Source organism: Abramis brama, assembly GCF_963993115.1.
Source record: "Abramis brama genome assembly, chromosome: 11".
NCBI lineage: Eukaryota > Metazoa > Chordata > Actinopteri > Cypriniformes > Leuciscidae > Abramis > Abramis brama.
The window spans coordinates 8,204,741-8,227,576 of record NC_139973.1 but is presented as its reverse complement, the minus strand read 5'-3'; the positions used below and the strand labels follow the sequence as shown (position 1 = coordinate 8,227,576).

The following is a 22,836-nucleotide window of genomic DNA, read 5'->3' as shown; positions in this document are numbered from 1 at the left end:
TCTGCAGGACAATGGCCCTCTACAAGTGGAGTTTGACACATGCACTCCATAAGCATCATGTCCCCCGTGATCTGAACCCCTGCAAGGAACGCAATGGAACCGAACATGATTTCATCTGAGGGGGACCATAACACCCCCCACCACTACCTCCCCGGGATACGATTTCAACCGCAAGCCCCCCTTAGAACTATAAAAGCCCCCCAAGTCCTATGTCCTGGCGCCAGGACATTTGGACAGTAGATTTCTTTTTACAACAAATCTAAAGTATTTTGAAGTAATGCATGTGAAAGTTTCTCATGGTCCTTTTTTACCTTTGTCTCACTCAAAACTTTTTTTTTTTTTACAGAACCAACCAAGATTACAGTCCCCCCTTTGAGTATGGATGGCACAGTGGGGGAGAGCATTGTCTTGCCTTGTGAAGTATCTAAAGACTCCACTCTACACCCCGTCTTCAAGTGGTTCTTCAACGGGAAACTCATTGATTTCAGCAGACATGATCACTTCTGGATGATTGGAGGGGTACGTTTCTGTCCGTCATAATTCAAAGCTACAAATGCTGTATTTCTGAATTACTGTAGCCTCGGATTCCTCTTTGAAAGAACTAGGTGTAGTGGAATGCGAGTGAGGAATGATTGAGATTTCTTGCCGGTTTATCTTTTTTTTTTTTTTTAGCTCAGCTAGCAATGGAGGGAACCTGAGTACAAGCCCTTACGAAAATTAACCATGGTTTTACTACAAATAAAACCAAAAAACCATGGTATTTGTTGTAAAACTGTGGTTATACAAATGGTACTCAATCAGCCAAAAAACTATGGTTACTACACTTTTACTATAATAAAACCATGGTTGATTTTCGCTGCTCTCTGAACATAGAGGCACAAATCTGTCTGATTAAAGGATTTTTATCGCACACTGTTTAACACACAGTGAACGTCAAATAGCTATCCACAGGACCCACTCTCTGACTGTGTAGATCATCCAGCTTCTCAGGTTGTCAAGTATTGCTTTTGAGAACCTGGAGAGACCAATGATCAAATGCACAAATGGCTGACTCTCACTAACAACGGTAGGGTTGCTTGTTAAAGTGAGATAAAGGATCCTTATCTGAACTGAAGAGCCAATCAAATATGAGAGCTACTTAATTGGCATGTGTTCCCTGATGTTTTTCAAGTGTGTCATAACTACAGAAATGAAAATATATTTTACTTCTGAGACCTTAAAAAGTACCACAGTATTACCATAACACTAGCGTTCAAAAGTTTGGGGTCAGTTAGAACAAATTAATACTTTTATTCAGCAAGAATGCTTTAAATAGTTCAAAAGTCTCAGTAAAGGCATCTATAATTTTCAAATAAATCCTGTTCTTTGAACTTTCTATTCATTAGTATCCTGAAAAATCATGGTTTCCACAAAAATATTAAGCAGCACAACTGTTGTCAACATCGGTAATAATAAGAAATGTTTCTTGAGCACCAAATCAGCATATTAGAATGATTTCTGAAGGATCATATGACCCTAAAGATTGGAGTAATGATGCTGAAAATGGAATAAATAACATTTCAAAATATAAAATGTAAAATTAAAAATGTAATTATATTGATCAAATAAATGCAGCCTTGGTGAGCATAAGATATGTAGCCTACTATTTGTAATTGTCAGTTCAATTATTTACTCATCTGCAGAATAACGTATTTGTAGTACCTTAGTGTAGCATTTACATTCCATAATACATGAATAAAGTGATATATGGATGGATGGATGGATGGATGGATGGATGGATGGATGGTTGGATGGGTGGATGGGTGGATGGATGGATGGGTGGATGGATGGATGGATGGATAGTAACTTTTTTATATGGTACTCTTTTTTTTTTATAGGGATCTTCTGGGGATCTCATGATCAGAAACGTGCAGCTGAAGCACTCTGGGAAGTACGTCTGCATGGTGCATACAGCAGTGGACAGTGTGTCTGCAGCGGCAGACTTAATTGTCAGAGGTATGTGCGTCTTGCCTCGAGTAGGCTGTTTAGTATTCTACACTTTTCTGAGCATTTATCAAATCTAAATTAAAAAGGCCTTACAATTTTCCCTGCTATTTCTGTTGTATTCCGTGATTCAGCTCTTGAAGTAATGACTACAGGAGTATCTGAAATCAATGCATTAATTCCCTGCTTCGTGCTCTTTAGAACCTTTTGTATTTCCATCATCAAGTGAACGATCACTCTGCCTTGTTCTGAATATTAAACATGTCGGCTTTTGTGGGCAGACTTGTCTCACATCGCAAGGTACTTGGTCACCTTGCTGTGCCCTTCTCTGATGAGAATACACAGCAAGTTTGAGTCCTTTTTGTCTCTTTGACGGCGGTGTTGTTAGGGCCCCCTGGTGCTCCAGTGGGTGTGTTGGTGGGGGACGTTACAGACAGGACTGCTCAGCTCTCGTGGGGCCCCGGACCTGACAACCACAGTCCTGTTACCCTCTACATCGTGCAAGCCAGGACCCCTTTCTCTATCGGATGGCAGGCAGTCAAAACCGGTATAGTAATCTGCAGTACTTTCTTGTAGAATCAGTTGTACACTGCCCGGCAAAAAAATTTTGCTGATTGGATTTAAATAGGCAAATGCTTAAGAGTCAATGATTGGATCATTATTGCAGTGATTATTATGTTTCTAGCATGTTATATGCTTGACAACTGTTCTTCTAACCCTAATTGATGAAGTGTGTAGTTTTTCATTTCTTAAACAACCATGTAGGAAGACACATCATGGCCATATTCCAGGGTGAAAATGTCAAGATTCATCAGGCTCAAATTGTGAAAGAATGGTTAAGAGGGAGCATGAAGAACAATTTTCACACTTGAATTGGTACCTCTTGAGTCCAGACCTTAAATTCATTGAAAGTCTTTGGAATGTGCTTGAGGAGACTTTACAGAGTGCTTGACTCTTGCATTGTCAATACAAGGTCTTGACCAAAAATGTATGCAATGTATGCTTTTTTTTTTTTTTTTTTTTTGGAGTGAGTCACTTAAATGTGATTCATGCAAATGCTTTTTTTAAATGGACTTTTAAAAGAAACAGGCAATTGCCAAGATAGACCAAAGTAATTATGCTAGGCTACTCATTTGTGCAGATGGGCATTGATGTGTTTTTCCATTCCAAATTTGCTTTAATCCTAGTTCCTGATTCTGTGCCTGGACAGATGATTCATGCGACGGCAGTGAATCTAAATCCGTGGGTAGATTATGAATTTAGAGTTGTGGCTATCAACGGCGTGGGGGTTGGGGAACCCAGTGTGCCATCCAAACCCGTTCGCACCAAAGCTGCAGGTATGCGCCCATCCCTCCTGATACCATATCTGTCATCTCTAATACATCAGGAAGGAGAAATGTAATTTAATTCTATAATTAGTTTAAATCACCGGGAGTGACTCCTCGTAATAGAGATCAGCCATGAGAAATAAACACTTGAGTATTCACACAGGTTTTCCTGGGAACAACCAAATTGCAAAATAATTAGGTCACAAATTAAGTGTGCAGAAATCGGACTGGCATCACAGAAGGTTCACTCATTTAAAACCGCAAGAAAATGTAGTTGCATGGAAATTTAGGACAAAATAAAATGTAGCTATATTATTTAAGGCAAGGCCCAAACCTGCTGCACCCTGGTCATTAGCAATCAGGAAATACAGCTATCAATAATTCATGTCAACACCAACAAAAATTGTGTGGACTTCTTCCGAATTCAACGAGGCAGTAACACACGAAAGGCGCTATTTTAAGCTCAGGTACAGTGTGCAACTGCTTCGATCACTGACATGCAAACAGCTGTTTCCTTCAGATCCCAACCATTCAGCAAATTAAACTTAGTTCACAAAGCATCTACATTTGCCAGGATTGTACACTATTTAACAGCAATGTCTTAGAATAAAAACTGTAGAAACTGTGAAAATCAAGGACATAGGTCATTTTCTGCCGTAATTACTGAAAAAAGTTACTATATTGCATTACTGGAAGATAGTGTAAATAGTTATGTAGTGTAAATGGGTATAATTAGAGTTATTAATTTTCCCTTTGGCTGGAGAATTGGGCATTATTTACTTTTAATTAATTTGCTCCCAGCCAGAGTAAATGTGTTACAATAGAACACAATTGTCTTTCCTGTTTACACTGTGAGATAATATGAAATATTTAGTGACTGACTCTTAATTTAACTTGCAAGCTACATTATATACATATAGATACATCATATTATAAATTATAGAAAAAATATATAAAAAAACACAGATATTAACATATGTCACCAAAGATCTATGAAAACCATAATAAAATAAACTTTGATTATTATATTACAAAAGCAATTATCATAAAGTGACATAAACAACAACCACATGGTGAAATCTTAATTAACATTTTAAACCAGCCTGAACTGGTTTGGTTTGCTAGTCTTATCTGGTTTAAGCAGGTCTAACTGGTCTCCTAGCCAGGCCAGCTGGTTGGACCAGCTATAAAAGTGCACACAAAAAAAAAAAAAGAGAAAAAAAAAACCTGGCTGGGAGACATGCTAAGACCATCTTTCAGCAGGAAACTAAAAATTCTACAGGTTATTACATTCTACCTCATCCAAAATCTTTGAAGCATTTTGAAAAGAGCCTTGAGCCGCTGCTCAGGAAGAGGAAGTGTTCGGATTTGCAGCCAATCCCACAGGTATAAAACCCGTTTTCTTCTGTTATGTTGTCTGTTCTCTGTTCTCTGTTCTGGCTCGTAGATCCTGAAGTCGCCCCAGCTAACGTGAGTGGAGGTGGAGGCAACCGAGGCGAACTCGTGATTGTTTGGGAGGTGAGCTCAGCGTCTTTATTGTGACAGAAGCATTTTCAAATAAGTCTTCTCTGATGAATCGGATTCTGAGGGAATTCTCCACGGTGACGTGGTTTAAATTAGACAAGGTTTAATTAAAAGGCAGTGCTGTCGTCTTTGCTCTTTGCCTCGGTGGGATTGCTCCCTCTGGTATGTAAATCATAATGAAGACGCAGATATGAGACAGCTTTCACACCAGTAAATCTGAAATGACAATGTTTATCAATGGCTTTCTTGTAATCTTACCGGATGTCACGACAGATATTCAGCGGCGTGTTTAAATACAGTATTACTTTGCAAATACACCACATTTTTCACTAAGTCCAGGGGTTTCTTGACTGACACAGTAGTGCTTAAATCTGTCAACTAAATTTACTTGCATTCAATGGATTTCAGATTATGTTGGCAACAGTGTAAACCTACCACGGAAAATTGCTTGTCAACTTGCAGTAATGTAACGTCATGTCAGCTGAATGATTTTGCTTTAATGTATTTTAATGCATTAATGCATTATTGCTCATACTTTGAACAACCCCCTAACCCTGTGAAACGTTGCCTTTGTAAATCATCCCGCACCGTTTGTTTAATAGGCATGAGTGACACACAACGGGACTTGTGCGCATTTTAATTTTTTGTGCTTAAATTACTCTGTTAGCTTTGGATATTGAATTTGAGTGGTTCAGCGGCGCTACAAGAATGCTAACAGAATGAAACCGTCAGGTACCGGACTAAAAAATACCATTAATTTTCTCCATGGAGGAACTGACATTGAACGATAACTTAAACCTTTAAAGACAAACATACTGCGAGCTACAAGGTTGTTAATTGAAGTTAAGCAATTTGGAGAAAAACTACATTCTACAAAAAATATCCAGCAATCAAAAAATCAAAGCAAGCAAATAGCATCAAAAGAACTCTTTAGCGCCCACCCGCTTCCATGAAGCATTGATAATGATGTATATATGAGCAATATCACACACGAGTACCCATGCGATATGGCTGTATATCAGCATGGTTGTTATTTGGCCGTAGACATGGCTACGAGATCTAAATAAATACATTATTGCCTAAAAACGTTTAAAACTGCATTCTGTGACACAATAGCAGTAGTATTTGTAAATGTATGGTGGTCGTCCGCCATGACACTCTCTGTGAGAAATGTTGCAAGGGGAGTGATACAAAAGGTTAAACGGTTCCAGTGCTGATACTGAGGGAATATCGGATGGCTGGAAAAGGCTTTCACAAACTGTGTGTGTGTGTGTGTGTATATATATATATATATATATATATATATATATATAACATCTGCCAATTTCTTATATGTATAAACACTGAGTGATTTAGGAACAAAACAAGTAACTTTCTTTATGAGTAAGTCACTGAATCGTGTGACATTGTTTGATTCTCAACTTCTTTTCTCACAGTCTTTGCCGGAGGAGCTACAAAATGGAGAAAAGTTTGGTTATGTGGTGGCATTTCGCCCGCTTGGCACTACCACATGGAAACAGAGCGTGCTGGCCTCGGCTGATGCATCACGATACGTTTATAAAAATGACACTTTTCCACCACTCACACGGTTTGAAGTAAAAGTCGGCGTCTACAACGACATCGGAGAGGGACCGTTTAGCCCGGTGGTTGTTGTATATTCAGCAGATGAAGGTTAATATGCTTGTATTCTGTGCTGATTGTATGCAAATTGTGCAAGGACATTATTGGACATCATTTAAGAATGACAAAGTTGATGGATGCATTGCAGTTTTTAATTACACTCCCTCTACAGCTGTGTTAGTGCACTTTGATGGTAATTTCTTTATTCGCAAGTGTGCTAACACCGCAATTAGTTCTTGCAAACAGGTGGTACATTTTAGCACTAAAATCCTGTAAACTGTCTGTTCTCATTAGCTGTTGTTTTTTTCCATTCCTTTCCACTTGTTTTTGAAATGGCTGACCTCACTTACAGAACCCTCTGTAGCTCCTCCAAGAGTCTGGGCCCGCACTCTGTCCGCGTCTGAGATCGAGGTATTCTGGGAACCGGTCCACCAAAGCGGCAGCAAAGGACGGATAACAGGCTATGAGGTACGTAATCACCATAAATGGAGGAAGGGAAAAAAGAGACTCTGACCTCAGTCTGCATCACCTCAATCAGATTCCGTAATGTATGCACTGTGCTGATGGCAGGGTGTGCAATTTCCTGTTCCCCAGCAAGAGTCTGCGATCCCCCGGCCACATTTTTCATAATCTCATCTGCAGAATGAAGAGGTCTTCTCACAGCTGGTCCTGTCTCCCGGGGAGCGCCAATACCCAGGCTTTCTGGGCACTTCTATAAATCACCTTTCAGATGTGTGGACATCATACATCAATTCCCCCTCCTGCAAACACTTCAGCTGCTAGGTCGTTTCTCACTGCGTGAGAAACCCACAGGATTCTGCCCATTTCTCTCCTTCCAACCCGAACGAGCCTTCCGCGAGAAATCCCAGGTCACGCGGTTGCTCCGTGCTGAAACCACAAAGTCGTTCACAGCTTCGGGTAGTAAAAAGAGCACATGAAAATCCACAAATACTTTTCAGAGTCCCTTGCTGCAGTCTGCAGATGTTTATTGAACGCAGTAAAAAAAGAAACTGAGTCACAGTGACTTTGTCACCGTTCATAGTGTATTGAACCCTAATGCAGGAACAAAAATGACATTCCTCTCAAGTCGATTTCTTAGCTGTGAGGTTGGAAGCACACTTACTCAAGCAGAAACATAACGCTCATTCAATTCATTAAAAAGATTGTGTGTATATACAGTGTTTTTCGTACAAGTCATAAAATATAAATGTACATTTTTCAGATAAATTTAAGTCATATTTTTTATCATCTGAAACGGGATGTGATTTTTGCAATTAACATAACACAAAACATGCAGAAAGCACACTTTTGGATTTCTGCCGATTGAGAGAAATATGTTTGCCTGAGCGCATTTCCCACACGCTGGTAGTTTCAGTTTAAATAAATTTGTTTATGCTTGTTGTTTACAGTATAATAAATGTTGTTTATAATGAGTGCCATTTTAATTAGTTTGTTTTATACTTATATTTTTCAAAATAGAAAAAGCCCCCGCTCATCCGTCAAGAAAGTCTTGTAGTGAGGTGCTGCTAAAACTAAATCATCATTGAAAATTGTAAAAATACAGCAGCCGCACACTCAAACACTGTGCAAGATCAATTTATTAGCAAGCTTTCGGTCTTGCGACCTTCTTCAGGCATACAAGCAAAGTGAATGTGGCCATACAAAAGGGCTCTTGCCAATCACCTCTCCTGATTGCATAATGCCAGACACCTGTGTTAACATGGCTAAGGCTACAGGGATAGGGAACATGGGAAATGTAGTTCAACATAGCCTATATCAAGTATAGCCTTAGACACAGGGTCTACTGAAAACAAAAAAACATAAATTACATCAAAACTTCAAATTGATAAATACATTACAAGATTACATTGCATCAACACAAATAGAAAAAAAACACTATTCTATGCAAATATCAGGATATGACCATCATAGAGCATAGAATAGTCTATAGTGATAAGATTAAAGAAACACGCTCATATCAAACTCCTCATTGAGACCCAGTGGTTGTAGAGCTTCTAACATATGGATCCAATACAGCTCTCTCTGACATAGTCGCCTGTCAACATCACCCCCTCTCTGAGAAGTAACCTGTTCTATTCCCTGAAACCTGAGGGAGGATAGAGGATGCGAGTGGTTATTAAAGTGGCGGGCAACAGGATAATTCATATCATTTCGTCTTATTGAACTTTTGTGTTCGCTAATTCTTTGCTTCAGAGGGCGAGTAGTTTTACCAGTATAGATCATATCACACGTGCATTTAAGCATATATACAACATTTTTAGTGTTGCATGTGATAACCCCTCTTACTGGAAAAAAATGTCCTGTTCTAGGATGTGTGAAAGTGTTTGTTTTCCACGTATTGTGGCACTGAGCACAGTTACCACAAGGGTAATTTCCATGTTTGAGGGGAGCTAAAAGTGTCTGTCTGGGACTTGGTAATATATTGGCTCTAACCAATTTATTTCGTAGGTTTGGCCCTCTTTTGTAAACAAAAAGGGGTGGATCTTTGAAATGTTGGATGAGAGCTGGGTCTGAGGTCAAAATGTGCCAATATTTAAGGATGGTACTCTTAAACATGTGAGCCTGAGGAGTATAGGTGGTAATACAGGTTACTGAAAAATTATTTTCTTCCTGGATACTCTTTGTCAATAAGATCTGTCTTGGTTTCGACAGGGCAGCCTGATGGGCGTCCTCAACACACTGAGCAGAATAACCCCTTTCTAGAAACCTTTGTTTCATTTCCAAAGACTTTTCTATGTAATTTATATTTTTCACCACTGTTCTGAATTCAGTAAAAAAATTAAGGATTTGTTGTGAAGTGAGGGGGAACTAAAACACATGCTTGTAAGCGGTTTGTTTTATTTATTATTATTTATAATATTATTTATAATATAAAATTTATAATATTATTGTTTTATTTTATTTCTGACTTTTGCACCAGTGTTACTTTTCTAATTTGTACATTTTTATTGTGTTTGTGTGTAATTTAGTGTAATTTAATTTGAAAGAAAATAACACAACAAAACAATAACATAACTAATCATGCCACTGACCTGCACATCCATTTCATAAGCATAATTTCCCAATCATATGAGCACTTCAAGTACCAACGGCTGGATGGGGAACTTTGATTAATTATTAATATAATTTGTAATCAATTAAAAGCCCATATTTTTAAGTTGTGTTGTAAATAGTGAAATGATTTAGAGGACATAACACTGAATGTGCTATTTTTCCATTGTTTTCCAATGTAAACACACTAGACTATTTAAAAGAAGGTCAACTTTTTAAAAAAAGCATCTCTAGACTTTGCGCAACATTCCGCTGATCTGCGTCTCTGTGTGAACCGGCCCTTACTGTCTCTTTAAATATAACCTTTACTATTACAGGTGCAGTGGTTGGAGGATGGGTCACCAGAAAGCGATGCAGAGAGGGTAAGGGTCACGGAAAGCTCAGTCAATATCACAGGTCTGAAGGGAAGCACGATCTATCTGATGTCAGTCAGAGCACACAACAGCGCTGGCACCGGGCCCTCCAGCGCCCCCATCAGCATCACCACAAAAAAGCCACGTAAGTCATATAGTAGTTAAACGATTGATTTCTACTGAAACAAAGTAAATGAGTAGTTGGGGCCTCAGACGTCCAGGGGCCTCCAAACTGGGTGCCCAAGACTGGCAAAGGAAGCTGTACGGCAGGCACCTTACCACATATAGTGCAAGTTAAGGCCCTCAGGCTGCACATACAGCATACACTGACAGCTAGAGCACGCCATATAGTATGTATGTATATAAAAATGGATACTGTATATACCATTATCAATTAATGTAGAATAAGGGGTCTGCCACTAAATGAGTAGAGTGGAACTTCAAAGATGTGAGATTAGAGGCCTGACGGGATCATAATCCGACCCTGTTAAACTCTTAGTGGGGTGTTTTCAACACTATGAGAGATTAAGGTGGGCTCTGTTAAACTACCATTGCTAAATAGGCTCATTATCTGATGCCAATAATCAAGAACAAAACACTGTGTTTAACTGAGCCAGAAACTGATCAGATAAACTATGACATTACTATGGAGGGAGTCTTATGGCTATTTTCAGCTAATAGACTGAGCGTACAATTAAAGGCCGCTTTAAAATAAAGAGCTTAACAGATCTCTTTCTTTGTGTTAGAGCAGATAGGCGATTGTTCTTTTTCCTTTTTTACGGTAGATTCTCTGAATAAGCTTTCTGTGATAGCGCAGACCACTGTTATGATCGAGTATAGTTATCATAATAGCATGTATTGTAGACTCGGTGGGCTGAGTATCATTAGTTAAATTGCTTCAAATTACAATATCTATTATCCTCAATTTTTTAAAGCATGAATGCCGGGTGCACAACGTCCTAGCCATGAAACTTTATGAGAAAGGAGATCAGATTTTCCCTGGTTCGGTGTTCTGTTGTTCTATTTAAACTATGTTTAAATTCCTCAATTACTGTGAAAAGTCGTTCAGTGAAAGATGTTTTCTGAATTGTTTGAGTGAGCACATGACCGGGCAGTGGCAAACACAACATTTATACAATTGCTCCTAAGCAACCAAGGGGCAACTATTTTACTGTTAGGGAGTTTGGGAAATAAAGGATAAAAGGACACACTGACATTCAAGCAGTCTGTCACGTCAGAAGATTGCAATATTACATCATATTACAACAATATTACACGTTTTTAAAAATGTTTCTTTTTTATTCTATTTGAACATCTCTGCTAAGTCGCATAAAATGGATTAAATCTAATTTCTTTTGTGTCACAATTCTGATGTTATGTAAAGAAATGTTGGCCTTAAAGGGGTAATTCACCCTAAAAAGAAATTTCTGGTATTATTTACTCAACCATTTAAGTTGTGTTTTCACTTAAAAATAAAATCTTAACAGCCGTGGTCACCATTCACTTTCATTGTATGGAAAAGAGCAGCTTGGACATTCTGTTACAGGATTCGAAAGACATGAGTGTGAATGAATGATCACAGAATTTACAGTTTTGTTTGATATATTCCTTTTAATGCTCTGCATAATGTTTCATTGTTTCATAGCAGTTTTTTTGCTGCTTGCTACATAAAAATTACTCTTAAGGTTCCATTTATAGTCCAGCTAATTTAAAGTGAGAGCTAAGCTGTATTGAATCTGTGCCACTGAGCTTTCTTAAATTTAAGTGATACCTCAGCTGCTGATTGTAAAGATTGCAAAGTCTAACCAGGAGATGTTGTTCGCTTATATTACACAGGTTGGAAGTAAATCAGAATATGATTTATGTCTTTTAGCTCCAAGTCAAGCCCCAGGGAACATTGAGTGGAACCTGACCAACTCAAAGGTCTTTCTGAACTGGGAACATGTGAAGGCGATGGACAATGAATCAGAAGTAACAGGCTACAAGGTAATCTGTTTTTTTCCCGCTCTCGCTCTTCTGTTTCTTTGCTGATAAACATGCTGTATCAGTGTGCCACATAAGCTGGTGTTTCACATAAAACAACTTGGAGATAAATGACTGAGAACATTACCTTTGAAAGCTGCATTATATACTGTTTTTTTATTTAACTTTTTTATTTTTTAAGGTGCTAGTGAAGCCTTTCCAGATACGCTCATGCAACTTCCTTTGAACTTCTTATTTGAAGTGCAAACCATTTTGCATGCCGTTGTATTTAATACCAGTTTTAAGTGACAACTGGTTATGTAAAGCATTTTTAGTTACTAAAGACTTTTTTGCATACCATTACATATCATATGCAACCTTGCTATAAATGGTTAACGGCCTTTTTGCACTGTTCATGTTTGAGTTGAGTTGAGCTGTTGAAATGTAATCTTGGGTGAGATTGGTCAAAACAGATCAAATTAGCATAAGCAGTAGCCAGCAGAGGCCATTCTCTCTCCTTTTTGCTAGCAAAACTTTTAGTAAAATTATGAAAAACTCAAGGTTAGCTTTTCGTAAGACCCTTTAGCAAGTATAAACTATAAATGGTAAAAGTGAATGGATTAAAGCAAATATCTGGCTAGACATTAAATGTTAAGGTTTTTTTTTTTTTTTTTTGGTCTAGATTTGATTTCCCCTTTAGTATAATCTTTTTATTTTTTTCTAATTGAATTTCTGCAATAAAGCACTCAAGGTCATAGATACAGTTCAGAAACTTCTTTTTTACATTTCAGAACAAGCTTCTTCAAACTCCTGCTGCGCTCAAAACCGAAGTCATCTGTAGCAAAAGTTCACACAGAATGTTCAGAAAGAGGATTAAAAATTGTCCGATGTGATTCATTTCTTTTGAGCAAATTAATTTGCTCCAGCGTTCTGCCAGCTAATTGACGACGGCCTCTCTGAAATGTAGACTAGAGGTTTGTCGGGTCGGCGAACAGCTGGGCGGCTCTGATGCTATCCTCCATCTGGAGCTACGAGCTTAGCGACTCCTCACCAAAGACACTATTCATTTGCAATCCTAACCGTCCGCTGTGAGGCACCAGCAGAATAATGCAATCAATAATCATAAATTCTCTAGTCTGTGTGAGCAAGAAAGAATATCAGTTTGGTGGCTATTTGTTTTGCTCTGTCAATCTAAAAAAAAAAAGAAATTTAAATGAAAAATGGATTGTAAAACCTATTTTTTTTCACAGCGAGATATGTCAGCAAACATTCTAATCCTCCCACTAGAAATCAATTTGAAATTTGAAATTGATAACGATTTTTTAATTTGTATTCCCTCTTTTACCTCGGTCTTGGAGATTGCATGGAGACGGTGGGAAATATTAATAACAGACTTTCATGCACTTTTCAGTGCAGCTGTTGGCTTTTTTTAAGGAAAAAATGTAAAAACCAAATTAAAAAATATATTTTAAATATGAGGGAAGAACACTAAAGTTTAATAAAAATAAATTAAAAAAGGCAAACTACAGCTACAGGTTATACTGTATGTTACTATGCAAAACAAAAAGCTCAGAGGAAAAAGCACAAGTTCACTACCGTATAATCAGTTGGTCAAAACCTGGCTTAAAAAGATTTCCAAATTATATTGCATTCTCAAATAAAACAATTGACTGTAAGCATAACTATGCAATATGCTTTCAAAATCAACAACTTTTTAATAATATTTCAATAAAATGTGAAGATGTCACTTTAGGCCACTACTGTATTGCACTCCAAAAGTGAGCGTTTTATAATTTATTTTCTTTTGCAAAAAAAAAAAAAGTTTTATAAATTTACAAACATGACCTATTTTTGTGAAATGTTAAGTGTGCTCATGCTATTTTCTTCGCAATAAATGCTACTTTCATGTCATCATATTTCAGCATTTTTTGTGGCCGCTGTACGGCATGAAATATCCTTCTTGTGACTTATTTGTTTATTTTTGAGTATTTTTAACTAATATCTGCATCTCACTGACCCACTTTCTCCCGCGTAGGTTGTATATCGTCAAAACTGGCACGGGGGAAGCAGCGTAGTGGAGACCAACAGGACGTCGGTGGAGCTTCAGGTGCCGTCAGAAGAAGACCTGCTCGTTCAGATCAAAGCCCTGAGTGACGGAGGAGACGGCAGCAGCAGCAGCCCTATACGGATACCTAAGATGTCAAGTAAGGCTTCATGTGAGCTCATTAAATATAGTGCATGCTGATATTTGAGCTTGTACACATAGAATCAAACTGCTAACCTTGCAATATCTTGACATTTGTAGTTGCCTAATTCATATAATCCTGTCTGTGATGTCTTTGTGTTCGTCTCCATCACAGGCCTGAACTCAAGGGGATACTTCAGTTCAGACGCAAACAAGATGGCCCATGTTCACGGAGTAGTGTTTCTGATGTTGTCATTGGTGTTTTCATAGAACTTTGCCTTTATTTAAAGCTGAAGCGAGTCATTTCCGTGCCACTAATATCACCGAGTGGAATTGCAAAAAATGACTGTTGTTTCCCAAACACTGTTTGCTAGAGTGTAGAGAAATCAGCCTAAAAATGACTTGCTTAAAATTGTTGCATAAATGGGAACAATTTTAATGTTTATTTTAACATTTGAAAAAAATAAATAATAATAATTACACACGTCAGCTTTAACACTGCAAAAAAAATAAGTTCTTTCCCATTATTTTTGACCTGTTCCAGTACAAATATCTAAACATTCTTAAATCAAGATACATTTATTTGAGAAGCAAAATGAGTAAAGATATTAATGGCAAAAATTGATCAAAATTATGCTTAAAACAAGAACAATTATCTGCCAATGGGGTCAGAAAAATAATCCTGTTTTCCCTTTGAATTAACTTTATTTTTCTGAACACGTCGGCAGATATTTTTTCTTAAATATCTTTAAATATTTTTCTTAAATATAAGAAATTTGCTTAATTTAGATACTTTTTTTTTTTTAGAAAACAAGACTTCAAGATCATCAAGTACCTTGATTTAAAAATGTTTAGGTATTTGTACTGGAAAACAAGACAAAAAGACTAAGGAAGAAAACAGACTTTAAAAGTGTTTGATTGGTTGGTTATAGTTACATTTTAATTTCCTTTTTTTTTTTTTTAAGAAGATAAAAATTCCTGAGTCAGCTCCATTGCCTTATATTGTGATGGTTTTTTACCTCTTTGTCAAACTATTTGTCTTTTGTATGTAGATTTTATGCAAAAAAAGCAGGCTTTCTCTTATAGCTAATAATTTTGCTTAGGTGTTCAGAACTGAGATTCAAATTGAGCACAATAAGTCCAGTAATGCAGTAAGCAAGTCCAGTAATGCAGTAGTGACCTGGAATGTTGGATCTCCAAGAGAAATCCTTGAATTATGAATTATATCCATGCTGTTTTTCCTCATACACACGTCAGTCAAGTCAATGACGCTGTGTCTGTTTATGTAAAAAGGCCTTTAGATAGATGAGATATATTGTGTTGTTTTGCATAAGCCTGAGAGATATTACTGTTTTGATGAATAGCAACAGTTTGGTTTAATACATAGTTTCTGGATAATTACACTGATTTATTGCTGCTAGTTAGTTTTGAATTATTATTCTGGAAAGTTTGAAATGAGACATATATCTTGTTCCTTTAAATTCAACCCATTGTTTATCAATTCACTTATGATTTCTTCTGTCATTCATATTTTCCTATGGGAGTCAGTTAAACAGTAGGTTTCATTCCTGACATGTTTCAAAGATGGTTCATCATGTTTGTTCCTGTGATTAATCTTTCTTTCAAACATCTGCTGAGTTTGTACGCTTGAAGATGAGACCAAAGTGTGTCATCAGAACTGTGCGCTTAACAGATATTCCCTCTGCCAGTTTAATGTTTTCTAAATATTTTTGTCGAAAAGAAATGTTTTATATCCTCTAGTTTTTTTTATTTAATCATTTATATTTGTTTCAAAATTTGTATTTATTAGTAATGACCATGCAAATGTAAAACCATTATTTATTATTACTTTTTTATTTTTTTATTTACTATTATTTTTATAAAATGTATGTTGTTTATTGCATTTGTATGTTTGTTTTATTTTTTATGTCTCAATCACCTGATAGTATCCATATTTTTTGCCTTATTTTGAAATTTTGCATTTTATAAATGTAACATATTCGCCTGGTGTTTTCTTTTGCTGTTATGTAAGCATATTGAGCTATTTAATACCTTTGTATTAATCCTGTACAATCTCTGAGAGATAAAATAAATGCAATTTCATATTGAAATATATGTAGAGCAAATATGTGATTAGCTACAGTATCAGTAATAGCCTCCAACTGGCACTACAGCATTTTTGATCTGGGAGGAGACATTTCATTCTAATTTGATGAATGGAAGAGAGCTTATTGGCTGATCTATATGGTTGCCTAGAGACGATTCCTTCAAAGACTTGCATACTGATTGGTAATTACCAATAGACTGAGATTAGTCTCTGCTGGATGAGAGCGTAAAGATGGTAGGCATACTTGCAGTTATTTAAATTACAGAAAAATATACAGTGGATCCAGAAGTCTGAGCGTACTAGTTAAAATGCTTCTATTTTGCATTTTTCTAATTAAGTACAACTTTCTTTTCAGTACAAATTATATTATCAGCATAATAATTTGATTGAAATGTTGAAGTGAAAAATAGCATGCATTTCTTTGCATTCACATGCACCCCCTTTAACTTTAATGCACTTAAACTGACATGAACTCTAAAAGTTTGTGTAAAACCTGTAGTGTTGATCATTTTATCCAGCATGATTTGAGAAAGATCTAAAAAGCATCTTGTGGTTTAACTGGAATTGAAGCATCTCTTAACTGATAACCTTTCTACAGAGCCCCTAAAGGCACATGGTGATGGAAAACGATATGAGATGGGAGAAAAAATATATTTCAATGCTTATGCGCTCTCTTGCATAAGGAACCCTAAAAGTGACATGGTGATGGAAAAAATATATGAAATGGGAGGACAAATTATATGTCAACGCATTCACTCACAAAATGTTTGCGTTTTCCAGAGAAACTGCTTGTATAGAGTGATATGATTATTCATACATGTGAAATTCAAAAATATAAACATACATATATAATAATCTATGTGTCTGAATTGAGTTCAGAAATGACAACCAATCGGAGCGCTGGGTTGAAGACAGATGCAGAGTGATGGAGAAATGTGATCTGATATGAGAGTGTTAACATAGAAAAATATTTTTCTTAAACTGTTCAAAGCACTGAGGCTTTCCCTTTCAAAGATTCGAAGCATCATGAGGGTCGAAAATAGCAGCCATATACCCCAGTGGCAGCGCCGTTGTTTTATCTATTAAGCACAAATAAAAGCCTGACAAAGCTAAATGTTCAGTTTTCTGATAATATAATTCACATATTAAAGTGAGGTACTAAATATAAAAAATAAAAATAAAAGTTGCTGGATGCAAGTGAATGGTGGTCTAATTATTTTATGGTTTCTATGCTGTTTATATGGCAGAATATATGAGCATGTAACATAGGCTATAGGCTTATTTATAAAAAATAAAATAAAAATGTTAGTAAATGGACTTAAACTTCCAAAAACCTTTAGAGTAGTGTTCTGGGTTCAAACATTCCGACACGCAAAGTGAAGCATTCACGTGACTGGAAAGGCTTTGTTTCTGTTTCATTCTTACTGACCACTAGAGGCAGTGTAAACACTATGGATTATCGCAGCACCAGCTAGATAGGTCGAGAGAATATACCAACAAAGTCACGTGGCGTGACTTATGCTGAGCCCTGGAGGTTTAAAGGCTACAGTAGCTCAGCACTCTACCTCTTTCGCTTTCTCACCTGGTTGAGATAGGTTGTTTTTGGTTGAGTGATTATTCGCGCTGTCAAGTGCAGCTTACAAGAGCAGCGAGATTCGTCCTCACAAGCTGTGACAGCGCGCATCTACGCCATTTCAAAGGATTTGGATTAAATTAACAGCGACTTGGTGAGTTTTGTTTTTCTATTTGAGTTATATTGCTTCGTCGGTAACACTTTGTGCCTCTCGGTGCAATCCGGTGGCTTGTGTTTTTCTGCGCCTATGAGTTAACGGTCTCCCGTTGACATATATACTCACATTTTTTGTTCCTCGGTTCAATCTGCCGGCCATTTTAGACATTTTCTCTTTTTCGTGAGATATTTGTTGGTATTACCTGTCAGTTCACCCGAGGTAATTGTTTTATTTTATTTTTATTAATTTTTCATCCCGCTTAACTTAACCTTACGGTGCTATCCGAGGGTGTTATTAGCGAGTAACTATGGCTCACAGCTCGATCGCCACTGGTTTTCCACTGACTTGTAAGCTGTGCCCTAATAATCTTCTCCCGGATGACGGTCATGACATCTGCCCGTCGTGTTTGGGTGTTCAACATCTGCGTGATGCTCTCACGGACCCGTGCATGCACTGCAGCCTTTTGCCTATGTCGGAATGACGGCTCTGTCTTGCCGAGTTAGACCCTAATTCAACAGTGAAACTAGGGCAGTTAGATGTAGCCCCTTCGCGCACTCGGAAGCGCAGGGCGTCGGCGGCAGCTGGGGCTCCCCTCCCATCTAAGAAGGCCAAATCGCGAGGTGATGAACAGTCACATGTTGAGAAAAGTTCACTTTCTATGACGGTGTTGGCGCTTTCTTCAGAGATGGCAGAGCTCAAACGCCTGCTTCACTCGCTTCAGCCTGTCACATCTGCTACACCTGTGAAGATGACACAGGAGGATGAGAATGTTCAGAATCAGGGAGCTGGGGAAGAGTCTCTTGATTCACCTTGTTTTTCTCATCGTTCAGAGTTTGATGTGCTTTCTACAAGTGCTTCAGATTCCTTTTTTCACAATCATGGGGTTACTATGGATGTTGCTGCACAACCATCACCTCAGGCTGTTTTCACTGGTTACCCAACAGCGGAGGGGTCTAGTGGGGGGTCAGTGCAGTCGTCTGGACAAGCCCAGTCCTCATCTGATGATACTTTGGCTGTGCTTCGAATGGCAGTTGCTCGTCTAGGACTTGATGAGTCACCTGTCCAATCTGCCCAAACAAATGTGTTTTTCAGACAGACCACAGCTGCAACTTCTTTTGCCATGCCACCATGTAAGGATTTTGTGGCTGAATTCTCAAATGCTCTCACTGGTTCTGGTCCGCCTAAGCGGCGCTCAAAGATTGCTCGAACGCTAGCATCTATGGCTGAAGCAGATTCTATCGGGGTGGGTCGTGCTCCGGAAATAGAGCAGCCTGTGGCAGCTTTGGTGGTGTCTCCTGATGAGGTTCTACGAGGGAATGTGCGATGTCCCAGTGCGCAATGCGGTCGTACAGATTCCTTGCTAAAAAAAGGCATATGAGTCTGTTGCCTACATTACTCGAGCAGAAAACACAGTCTGCCAGTTACTTCTTGCTGCCACCAGTACGCTGGAACCTGCAAATGCGGATCCCTCTATTTCACAATTTCTGCAAACTGCTCTGTTGGCAACAGGCCATGTGACCCGCGAGCTGGGTAGTCTTACAGCCACGTTTCTGGCAGCCCGCTGCCAAGTGTGGCTTGCCCAAACACGACTGCCGGAGGACTGTAAGAAACCTTGAGAGATCTTCCATTTGTTCCCGGGCATCTTTTTTTTGGTCCAAATGTTCCGGAACTATTGGAAAAGAGGGTAAAGCTGTCTGAAGCCACTCGTCAACTGACACAGGTGCAGCGCAACCCTACCTTTAGGATGCCAGCGGTTCAGACCCGACATCACTATGCCACATCGGAGCAACGTTTCCGCCGGCACGCTACACCTCAGTCACAGCCCCCTCAAAGACATTGTGTTCCTGAAGATGCGAGAGTTTTTCGCCCACCTCATCGACAGTTTCCAGGAGGACCCCGTCAGCGTCCCCCCGCGAACACTAAAAATCGCACACATAAAGCCTGAGATAGTCAGGCCGGCGGTCGATCGTTTTTCAATAGATCAACTGGAGTACTGGAGATCCAACACAGCAGACCCCTGGCTGTTGGCGACTCTGAGCAGGGGATATACTCTACAGTTTCGACGCCGGCCTCCCAGATTTTCAAGAATTGTTCCTACGATTGTCAGAGACGCGGTTCGCGCAGTGGCTCTCTCTCTGGAAATTTGTTCACTGTTAGAGAAGGGAGCCATAGAAAAAGTTCATCCCCTCGTTCAGGGGGACGGGTTCTATTCAACATATTTTCTTGTTCCGAAGAAGGACAGTGGTTTCCGCCCAATTCTCGATTTGAGGCTTCTGAATTTGTTCCTGAAGGTCCTTCCTTTTCGAATGCTGCGCACAGCCGATGTTCTTCGGTCTATGACTGCAGACGATTGGTTTGTAAGTGTCGACCTGAAAGATGCATACTTTCACGTCCCAATTGCTGTACATCACAGAAAGTTTCTGCGTTTCAGTTTCCTGAATCAAGCTTACCAGTTCAAAGTGCTACCCTTCGGCCTTTCCCTTGCTCCTCGCGTCTTCACAAGGTGTGTGAGCGCAGCTCTGTCTCCTCTTTGGATGAGAGGTATGCGTATTCTTCCTTATTTGGACAACTGGCTTCTCTGTGCCCCAACAGAGCAGCAGGCTATACAAGACTCCAGACTGCTTTTGAGACATGTGCAGAAGCTGGGGTTTTCTGTGAACGAGAAAAAGAGCCGTCTGATTCCATCACAGACCACTACGTTCATAGGAATGACCCTGAATTCCTGTGTAATGTCTGCCTCCCTGTCTCAGGAACGTGTGACGAACATTCTGCAACTTTTGGCTCGCTTTCACCCGGGGGTGCCTTTGCAGTATGAGGTGGTCCTGCGACTGATAGGGATGTTAACAGCGGCTACAGTGGTGATCCCCCTGGGTTTACTCCACCTCAGACCACTCCAGTTATGGAACAACAGTTTGCAGCTAGATCCCACCAGGCATCGCCATCGACTGGTTATAATTTCTCACCGTTGCATATGTGCGTTGAGGCGGTGGAGACAGTTAGAGTTTCTGAATGCAGGAGTGCCTCTGGGTGTTGTTCCCTCTCGTCGGGAGTTGGTCACGACAGATGCTTCCCTCACAGGATTGGGGGGCAACGTGGAATCGGAGGGGTATTTGCGGGCGCTGGACATCGATCCAGGCCACAGAACATATCAACCTGCTGGAACTAAGGGCAGTGTTCTTGGCTCTAAAGTACTTCATGCCGGTTCTGGCAGGCCGCCATGTTCTCGTTCGGTCCGACAATACCTTAACAGTGTTCCATCTGAACCACCAGGGCGGCACGAGATCCCGCAGGTCTCTACGGCTGACTCACGAGATCCTGACATGGTGTCAGCCACGACTCGCTTCACTGAGGGCAGCTCATATTCCAGGAGTGTGCAACCAGACAGCGGATGCTCTTTCCAGGGATCAAGTACATCCAGGGGAATGGAGGCTTCATCCAGATGTAGTGCAGGAGATCTGGCTACGATTTGAAAGAGCAGAGGTGGATCTTTTTGCTTCAGAGATGACCACCCACTGCCGATTATGGTTCGCAAGGACAGAAGTGTCCAGCCCCTTGGGCCAGGATGCGTTGTCTCACGAATGGCCGAACTGCCTGCTATATGCGTTTCCACTTATCCCTCTGTTATGGGAGACGTTGCACAGGATCTCCCTGTGCAAGCACAGAGTGTTACTTGTGGCACCACGGTGGCCAGCCAGACCATGGTTTCCTTTGTTGCTGAGACTTCTGACAGGAAATCCATGGAAGCTTCCCCCCAGGAAGGACCTCCTCTCCCAGCTGGAGGCCAGTGTCTGGCACCCAGACCCGGCTCGTCTGCAGATTTGGGTCTGGCCATTGGGCTAAATCCTTCCCTGGAGCGTTGTGACCCTGCTGTTATTCACACCATCTCTAATGCTAGGGCTTCTTCCACACGACAGATTTATGCTTCCCATTGGAAGCTTTTTTCTGCATGGTGTGAGGAACAGGGGCTCGATCCTGCAATATGTGACATTCCGAGTATCTTAAGCTTTCTTCAACGTTTACTGGAGGAAGGAAAAGCAGCTTCCACGGTGAAAGTGTACGTAGCTGCGATTTCTGCATATCATGTTCCAGTTGGTGGCTCTTCTCTTGGCTCTCACAGTCTTGTCTGCAGTTTTCTGAAGAGCGCGCGCCGTCTGAACCCTGCTCGGAATCCTCATTTTCCTGTGTGGGATTTGTCACTCGTGCTTGCATTCCTGTGCTCACCCCAGTTTGAGCCCTTGCAAAGCATTGACATTAAATGGTTGTCCTTGAAGACTTCTTTTTCGTTAGCTATTGCTACTGCGAAACGAGTCAGTGAGTTGCACGCGCTGTCTGTTAGCGAACTGTGCTTGCGCTGGTTACCGGATGACTCCGGGGCAGGTTCTACGACCAAATCCTTCTTATCTTCCGAAGGTCCTTCTTCCTCAGTTCACTGACTTCTTCAGGGTCTGATTCAAGTGCCCAACTTTTGTGTCCTGTTCGTGCCTTGAAGTGTTATGTGAACTCTACTGTTCAATTTAGACAGTCAGACCAGTTATTTGTCTGCTATGGTGGTGTGAAGAAAGGTGCTCCAGTGTCGAAGCAGAGGTTGTCGAACTGGATAGTAGAGACCATTACGCTGGCTTACAAGGCAGCAGGGAGACCACTGCCCTGGGGACTAACTTGCCATTCCACTAGGGCCATCTCATCTTCATGGGCTGTTTTTAGAGGAGTTTCCCTGGTGGATATCTGCACTGCTGCTACCTGGGCTTCTCCATGCACGTTTGCCCGGTTTTATAAGGTCAACGTTGCTGCTCATCATGCCGTTAGTTCTGCGGTTCTTCTGGAGCAGCCTTAATTTCATCAGGTGGGTGGCATTCCTCATGACTATGTTGGTATGTATCATCCATAGTGTTTACACTGCCTCTGGCGGTCAGTAAGAATGAAACAGAACGCTAGTTACGCATGTAACTGTGGTTCTGTGAATTCTGGATGA

The 22,836-nt window shown here is 39.9% G+C and overlaps 1 protein-coding gene across 1 annotated transcript in view; it reads left to right on the top strand.

Moving 5' to 3' along the window:
- The window catches only part of cntn6 (contactin 6), an 85,007-nt gene extending 70,579 nt beyond the window's left edge, over positions 1-14,428 (top strand). The window contains exons 13-23 of the mRNA XM_084128302.1: positions 347-519; positions 1,878-1,995; positions 2,372-2,530; positions 3,171-3,320; positions 4,759-4,829; positions 6,272-6,506; positions 6,808-6,923; positions 9,845-10,025; positions 11,754-11,866; positions 13,878-14,046; positions 14,203-14,428. Coding sequence (XP_083984428.1) covers positions 347-519; positions 1,878-1,995; positions 2,372-2,530; positions 3,171-3,320; positions 4,759-4,829; positions 6,272-6,506; positions 6,808-6,923; positions 9,845-10,025; positions 11,754-11,866; positions 13,878-14,046; positions 14,203-14,297 — 1,580 coding nt within the window. The 3' untranslated portion in view covers positions 14,298-14,428. The remainder of the gene's footprint in view (positions 1-346; positions 520-1,877; positions 1,996-2,371; positions 2,531-3,170; positions 3,321-4,758; positions 4,830-6,271; positions 6,507-6,807; positions 6,924-9,844; positions 10,026-11,753; positions 11,867-13,877; positions 14,047-14,202) is intronic.
- The last annotated feature ends 8,408 nt before the right edge of the window (positions 14,429-22,836 follow it).